This window comes from Stegastes partitus, unplaced genomic scaffold, assembly GCF_000690725.1.
Source record: "Stegastes partitus isolate 25-593 unplaced genomic scaffold, Stegastes_partitus-1.0.2 Scaffold301, whole genome shotgun sequence".
Taxonomy (NCBI): domain Eukaryota; kingdom Metazoa; phylum Chordata; class Actinopteri; family Pomacentridae; genus Stegastes; species Stegastes partitus.
In genome coordinates this window covers 84791-93255 of record NW_007578032.1, presented here as the reverse complement: position 1 = coordinate 93255, position 8465 = coordinate 84791, and the positions used below count along the sequence as shown (strand labels likewise).

General features: G+C 45.2%; 1 protein-coding gene across 1 annotated transcript in view; it reads left to right on the top strand.

Moving 5' to 3' along the window:
* ky (kyphoscoliosis peptidase) overlaps positions 1 to 7021 on the top strand; it is an 11147-nt gene extending 4126 nt beyond the window's left edge. The window contains exons 2-7 of the mRNA XM_008283187.1: positions 1912 to 2468; positions 3514 to 3628; positions 3768 to 3885; positions 4593 to 4784; positions 4961 to 5151; positions 5255 to 7021. Coding sequence (XP_008281409.1) covers positions 1929 to 2468; positions 3514 to 3628; positions 3768 to 3885; positions 4593 to 4784; positions 4961 to 5151; positions 5255 to 6582 — 2484 coding nt within the window. The 5' untranslated portion in view covers positions 1912 to 1928 and the 3' untranslated portion in view covers positions 6583 to 7021. The remainder of the gene's footprint in view (positions 1 to 1911; positions 2469 to 3513; positions 3629 to 3767; positions 3886 to 4592; positions 4785 to 4960; positions 5152 to 5254) is intronic.
* The last annotated feature ends 1444 nt before the right edge of the window (positions 7022 to 8465 follow it).

The following is an 8465-nucleotide window of genomic DNA, read 5'->3' as shown; positions in this document are numbered from 1 at the left end:
TGAAAATAGAAAAAACGCGAAGTCTGCAAACATCTAAAACTGTTGAAATTCAGCTAAAATATATTCTATACAACAAATCAGCAAACTCCAACCAAAATAAAACTAAATTCCTGGACTCATCCAAATTGTCAACGGGCAGTTCTGCAAGGTTTTGATTTCCATCTGAAACGATCATTACCCAACAACAAGAGTGCAACGAGTGCAAACACGAATGTGAAAATAGTAAAATTGCTAAGTCTGCAAACATCTAAAACGGTCAAAATTCTGCTAAAATGTTCTACAGAACAAATCTGTACAAACTGAACAAAATCAGAAGACGGTGGAGCAACATATTTCCTGAGTTCTGGCCAAATTCATGGACTGACCCAATATGTTAACAGGCTGTCCTGCAAGGTTTTTATTTCCATCTGGAAGAATCATTAGCCAACAACAAAATACTCTGAGCTTGTAACAGGAGAAGAAAACTCCTGCAGAATAGATATTTAAAGGTTTTGCGCCTCATGTTGGACTTTTACACCAAACGAGTTTGATGACGAACGTGAAAATAGTAAAATTGTGAGGTCTGCAAACATCTAAAACTGTCACAATTCTGGTAACATGTTTGACAGAACAAGCAGTAAACTCTGAACAAATTAAGATGACGGTGGAGCAACATATCCTGAATTCTGTCTAGACCCGATATGCTAACGAGCTGTCCTGCAAGGTTTTTATTTCTATCTGAAAGGATCATTACCAGGCAGATTTCCAACCCAACAACAAAATGTTCTGCACTTTTATTATGTAACGGTAGAAAATAATGACTGGAGAAGAGATGTTTAAAGGTTTTGCAAGATTTACACCAAACGAGTTTGAACACAAATGTGAAAATAAAAAAAATTGTGAGGTTTGCAAACATCTGAAAGTCTCAAAATTTAGCTAAAATGTTTGACTGAACAAAATCAGACGATGGTGGAGCAACGTATATCCTGAATTCAGTCTGAATTCATAGCCTGACCCAATATGTTAACAAGCTGTCCTGCAAGGTTTTATTTCCATCTGAAAGGATCATTGCCCAACAACAAAATACTCACTTGCGCACTTTTATTATGTAACAGTAGAAGATAATTGCTGTAGAAGATGTTTAAAGGTTTTGCGCCTCGTGTTGGAGATTTACGAGATCTATGAACGAAAGTGCGAAAAACTGTGAGGTCTGAAAACATCTGAAACTGTCAAAATTCAGCTAAAATATTCCAGAGACCACATCTCTTTATTTTCATCTGAAAGGATCGTTACCCAACAATAAAACATTCTGCACCTTTATGATGTAACAGCAGAAGAAAACTCTCCTGCAGAGGAGGTGTTGAAAGGTTTTCGCCCCTCATGTTGGACTAAACCTTCAACTTGAGGGCCAAAACCTTTCAGGATCTTCTGGGACCTTCATTTCAGCTGCAGACAGAGCTGATAATTTTCTGCTTGAGGTGTGCTTCAGCGCAGGTCATCCGACTGAAGGATGATTACCGGCCGCTTTTGAAAAAATAAGTCGTTTTTTCCGACAGATTTAACTCGCTCCCCGTGTTGCTAATTTTTTTAAAAAGAAATTCCGAACGCGGGCCATCAATCCGCATGAAGTTATAGGGTCGCACTCTTTGTGCTGCTGGCTGCGACAGTGACTAATGATTCCAACCTTTGCGTTCATTTACGGTTATGAATAGACATAATTTAATTGCCAATTTGTCACTGTCTCGCGTGGAATGTAGTTTGTAGAATAAACCTGCTGCTTCCTTTCCTCCACGTGGAGGATCTTTCCCTGCAGCTTTCGTGTGTCTCATCTTAAGCAGAACAAGTTACTACCTGCTCACAGGATTAAGCTAAAAATACCCCGGCGAATAAAGGCTGTCTTCTAAATTATATCTGCCGTCTCTCTCCGGTTAGGAAGCCATGCATCCGGCATGATGTCAGCCGAAGTCGCTATCCAGAAGTTCTCCTTCCCGTTCGCCTGTTCTGCGCGCCTTTCCCAGCAAGATGAGGTGACCCAAATGGGATGCGTGCAGGTGAAGGCCTTGGAGAATCAGATTTTAGGCGAGTCAAACCCAGTCATAGGCGCTTTGGTGCACAATGAAAAACCGGAGAGCCCGGAGCCTCCAGCCGCCCAGGTCCTGGTCGGAGCTGAAGCCTCCCAGAATGCCGTGCTCTCCAGACGGACGGCGCTCGAGAAGCTGACGGTGGAGAGCGAAGACCAGCGTCCGGCGGCGAAGAGGCAGCTGTCGTCCGAGAGCGCAGCCAGGACCATCACGGTGGTGAAGAAGAGCGCCGTGAGGAAGGAGGCCGACGAGCAAAGACAGCCGCAGCAGAAAGCGCCGCTGGGTCGGAGGCTGGTGACGCTGTGCGACGCCGCGGTAGGGAAGAAGAAGAAGCGGCGAAAAGACCTCTTCGCCAACCCGGAGGTCTTCCACAGGGTGGACTCGCATGTGATCAGCGTTGGAGCGGAGGTGAGGACGCAAAAGCACCAAGTTCAAGAGTAACATTACATAAGAAAGACAAAAAAAATGCAAAATATACCGGCAAATAACTTCATATTGTTGTTGGTTTTTTTCAGCCTAAACAGTGACGAACAAACATTCACTTTGCACAATGAACAAAAATACCATTTCACAGCAAGACACCTAAATATTTCCTCGAGGGATAGACCGATTATCAGCCTGGCTGATTATCATGGCCAATATTTTGCAATTTTTCTGATTACTGTATTGGTATTTCAGTTGACAGATTATTGATAAATTAAATGTCCTACTTCAGGTCTGATAGAGCTTCCTCTCTCTGTCTGTCTGTGGTTTCAGAAATATCTCTGAAAAACTGAACAAGAAACACAAGCCGTTGTCACCAACCAAGAAATGAGCTCCTCTCACAGTGGCTAAGGCTATGCTAACAGTTAGCAGCTAAGTTAGAAGGCAGATTACCCCGAAACAGAGTCTGAAAAACAGTAACTAATACAGATTTAAGATAGGAGCCCCAGCAATAAAAGTGATAGAACAGTAAAATATTAGGAAATAGAGAAGAACAGCAGGAGACAAACTGATCAATCTCAGTTGTAAACGAAGGACAGTGTCCTAATTTAATCCCTCCTATAATCTATTTTACATATTCAGTTATAGTCATTCTTATTAATGAAGAAGCCTAGTTATGAAGGGCAAGTTCCTGCTGTTAAAACATTACATTTACTGTATATCAGTCCCTATTATCAGGTGTCGACCACCCAAAAATCCATATCAGTTGATCCCTAGTTTCATCCATAGTAAAGGTTTCATTGCAGAGAAGGAATAATTAGACAGCACTCATGTCTCTGAATCTAAAGGGTGATACTGAAAAGATTCTGACAAACAGGATGATGGTGGAGAAAAAACAAAAAACAAGGCTTGTTTACATGAAAAGTTTGTGACGCCTGCTGAGAGTGGAAACATGAAGAATCCATCTTTGGATTCGTTAATTACCTATAAAAACCTACTTTGTCTGACAGATCTTTGTGTGTTGTTGTAGCTGAAGGAAAAGCGAGTTTATGATGTGAAGGCGATAGTGCAGAGCATCACGCTGGGAGCCAGAAATGAGCTGGAGAAACTTCGTGCCATCTGGGTCTGGCTGTGCAACAACATTGGTGGGTTTACTGAAGTATGCAAACTATCCATACTACGTCTTACTTAGGGTTTGCTAACACACCACATTATGGATTTCTGGATGGGAAATCAATGTTTTTTTTTGAGACCAGAAGCCATGTTTATCCTCTATCTTCATAGAGTACGATGTGAGCGGGTATCTCGGCCACTCAGAGAAGCTGACCGCACCTGAGGATGTGATAGCAGCCGGTCGAGGGGTTTGCTGCAGCTACTCCAATCTTTGTACAGAAATGTGCAGGTAAACGTGACTACAACCCTTAAACGCTCTGAACGCTGGAGCTGTGAATTTGCACCGACTGATCCTCTCTCTCTTTTATTTCGAAATCTGGTGGGCTTCACATTAGCGCTGACCGCTTTCCGAGCCGCACAAATTGAACTCTGCTCACCGGGTTAACTTTGTTTCAGTTCGGTGTCGGACGAGGAGACCTGCAGTTGAGTAATGAGACCGTTCGCCTGCTGCCGTGGAAACAGTTTTGATAAGAGACGAGGTTGCAGGCCAGAAAACTCAGCACAATGAGCCAAACATTGCTAACGCGCTGCTGCAGATATGAGGGGACCTGCAGAGTCAGGCGATAATTGTGGGTTTGTCATCTGCAGTGTTCATTTCGCAACCACCTATTGAATTCATTGTTAGTATAAAGATAGAAAAGGGAGCTGATGTGTTGTTTGTACAGCTCAGTAAATTGAACTGAAGCACTTAAGCGAATGTGCATCAATTTAATTGTTTACAGCAAAAACAACAGACTTTAAAAAAATAAATTCTTTTAGACACCAGTACAGCCCCGCTCCTCCATGCTGTATATGCATCCTTGATCCCCTCTCAAGTGAAGGCAGGTGCTTCCAGGAAAATGATGCGTGCTGAATTTGTGCACAGCAGCCTTGAACTCGAGTCTGAGGACATGGGATGCGAATAAACAAAAGGCAGTGATCCGTTTGTGTTTACAGGGAGGTGGGCATCGAGTGTCAAGAAGTGCCGGGCCACAGTAAGGGCGTCGGGTACCGTCAGGGTCAGAGCCTGAAGCATGTGAAATCCGATCACCTGTGGAACGCTGTGCTTCTGGGAGGACAGTGGTTCCTGCTTGACGCCTGCTGGGGAGCAGGACGAGTGGATATGGAGCATGAAAGCTTCGTCAAAAGGTATGATGGAGTTTAGCAAAGAAATCCAAAGCGCGGTTTTAAAGCTGTTTTTTACAGCCCGACACAGCGCCCGTGACGAAGTTTCACAGTTTGCTCTTTGTTTATTTTAATGGGCTCGCAACCCGCAGCGAGTCGAGTCTCAAACCAGTCTGCCGTCTCCATCTGTTGCCTCCAAGGTTTGATGATTTCTATTTCCTGACGGACCCGGAGGAGTTCATCGACTCGCACTTCCCCGATGAGGAAAAGTGGCAGCTCCTGGACGCGCCCATCGCCCTGGAGGAGTTCGAGAGGAGGGTCTTCAAGACGTCGGCCTTCTTCACCATGGGGCTCCGGCTCATTCAACCTCATCACTTCCTCATCGTCACAGGTCCAACATCAGTTCTTTCTGATTTCACAAGAAGCACGCAAATGTGTTGTTCTTACTAAAAGCTTTTTCTTCACTGAGCTAGTCTTCTTGATTTCTTTCTCAGATGATGGCGAGGCGAACGTGTCCCTCGGTTTCTCCAGACCTGCAACCTTCACCTACGAGATCACGCAGCACCAGGACCTCCTTCACTGTGGATCTTCGGAGCACAAAGACTCCATCAACTCCTCGTCCGGCCTCCTAACCGTCTCCAATCGGAGCATGAAGCTGCAGCTGCTGCCGCCTGCGAGTGGCACTTACGACGTGAAGGTGTTTGCCAGACCGGAAGCGGCTACCACGCCTCTGATTTGGGTGTGCTCCTTCATGGTCGAGTGTCCGACCCCGAGGGCCATGGAGGAGATCCCAGAGAACCCCTTCTTGTCTTGGGGCTTGCAGCCGGTTGCAGGATCTCTGGGCGTCGCGGACAGCAGTCAGGGCAGCGAGGCTGCCGAGGTGAAAGACGGTGTGTTTGATTTGGTGCTGAAGACCTCCAGGCCTCTGATGGTGCTGTGTGAACTGGTTCACCCGGACATGGAGGCGGCTGTGGCCAAGCGCTGCCTGGCAACTCAGATCCAACCGGGCGCCCTGACCTGCCACGTCCTCTGCCCCCTGCACGGCTTCTACCGGCTCTCGGTGTTTGTGCGAGACTATGAGAAAACGGAATTGAAGTTCCAGAACGCTGCAAACTTCCTGCTGCACTGCAAAGGGAAGGTGATGGGTCCGGACGAGCTGTTTCCCCCCAACCTGGGCTCGGCTTGCGGACCAGGAACCCGGACGTCGGAGGCCGGGTTGTCCAAATTCAGTCACACGGCTGCAGTGGTGAGTACCCAGCAAGGCAAGTGTAACATCACCTTTTATAACCAGCGGGACCTTGAGCTTCACAGCGTGCTCGCCCGAGAAGAGAGCAAAACGGCGGCTTTTCCTCTTTCGCGTTACTTGTTCTGCACGTACACAGACAGCAAGGTGACGGTGAGCGTCAGCCTGCCCGACGTCGGGGTTTACCGGCTGGGCCTCTACGCGAGGATCACCCCCGCTGGAGATTTCAGCCCCATGTGTGACTTTGTTCTGAGGAACAGCTGCGATCAGCCGGGGCCACCGTTCCCCTGCGTGTACTCGGCCTGGAGGAAAGGCTGCGTGCTCTTTGAGCCTCGCGTGGGCCTGCTGGAGCCCCTCTCCTGGGTCCGCTTCCGGGTGAGGGTCCCCGGGGCCCAGCGGGTGAGCGTGGTGGGCGAGACGCGAACTGATCTGAAACTGAACAAGAGCAGGGTGTGGGAGGCGGAGGTTTCCAGCGGGAACGGGCTCCAGCAGCTGAAACTGGCCGCCTCCTTCGGGGAGTCCAGCGACATGGACGTTCTGATGACCTTTGACATCAAGCAGCCGGACAGAGAAGTGTGAAATCAACAAGCTGCCAAATGAAGATATACTGATAGGGTTGAAAATATTAGCAAATAATCCAAACTGTGAGCCACGATCCTTCAGGTTTTAGCTGCACTGACGTAACACAGATGAAGCTATTTTAATGCCAGTCACATAAAAGTGAATGGAAATTGATTTTTAAAACATATTGCTGTGACTGTGTAAAGCAATATAAATACAATAGCAGACTCACAGGGGAAGCTGTTATTTGATCCAGGTAGTTTTTAGCACAAAAAAACAAAAAACTGTTCTCGCTTAACAATGGTGCTCAGCTGTGGTGCTCGGCCTTAATGTGATACTGATTAAGAGTGGATTATTATTATTATTATTATTACTATTGTGAGAAACAAACCTGCATTATGAATGATTATTGTCAAAGGGTGTGCAATAAAAACATACTGTGAAGACAATACCTAAATCTGGACAAGTCTTTTGTTTCGCAGCAGTTGCACATCATTGCAGTTCTTCACGATCATGTTAATTGTGTAAAAGTGGCCTTTTAATGGTCATTAAACATTTGTTTTACATCAGAGTATAACTTTAGTTTAAATGGTATTATGGGTTAGGTGTCCTGGTAGCCTGTGAGATAAACACTGAGAAAAAACAATTTGGATTTACGTCTATGCAATACATACCTGTTCTTAAATCCCCAAATTATTCTTAACCAGGCCAAAAACTTGATTTAGAGTGAGTTTGTATTTTACCAAAAGGTTTCCTTTGGTTGGTAATGGTGTAAACAACTAACAAAAGGCAAAAAGACAGTGCATTACAAATGTTAAAGATTGTAAAAATGCCCAAATTGGCTTTTTGCGTGTCTCCACTGGGATTTTCCAACCACTCTTCAATCTCCAGGTCTTTAAGGTTGGAAGGTTTCCTTGCCATCACGCTCATCTACAGTTCTCTCCCCCGAGTCTTTGACAAAAAACACCCACAAAACTTCACATTCGGGATGGGGTTCTTGGGATTGAATGTTTCTTCCATTTGAAGAAATATGACCAAAGGCATTCTTCTTTAGTCACATGAGCGTTTTGTGTATCCGTCATGGAGAAGCGGAGTCCGTTTTGGTCTTTGTCCATGGAAAATAGCTTTGGTCGGTGTCTAAGTGAGATGTTGCGACCAGAATCAGCGAACTCTTCTCGGTCTCCACTGTTCTCGCCGGTGCATGAGTTACTTTAAGGTTCCCGCCATGTCCTTTGAGGTGTTTCTGTGTGGAACTCCTCGCAATTTTTGCTTCACACTGTATCCACTGGCACTTGAAAACACTTGGATATGACTTTATAGCCTTTCTCTGTCTTGTGAGCTGCTACAATGTGCAGCTCTGTCTCTGGGATGAACCCTAACAGCAGCTCTTTGCTTCAAACCATGACTTACCATTGACAGCTAACTGATTACAGAACATCCCTTTTCTCATCTTAAAATTAGAACACCCTAGAACATGGTAGAAATTACCATTTGGGATGGTACAACGCTGCAATTTCTCAAAACATTCAATTTCAAAGGCTTGAAATTAATTTAGACATCAGTAAAAATGAGGAAAAAAACACACAAACAGTTGAAGTTTGCTAGTTATCTTTTGTTACTTGTTCATGTCATTTTCAGCCAAAAGAAACCAACTGGTTGCATAAAATTTCACTATAAATCAAAATTTGGTGTTGCTATGAATAATTTCAGGCTTCTATGTTTTGCAGCTATGCTAAGACGCTGCTTCATTTTCTCTGTCCAGTAAAGTAGACTTAGCATGCATGCTAACGAAGTTTAGTCGTGTTTCCGGAATGAACATTACACACTCGAAACTTTATTCGATTTACGATGTGATGTGTGTAAGTTCAGAGCTAACCGGGCAATAACATTGCCTCAGCTGC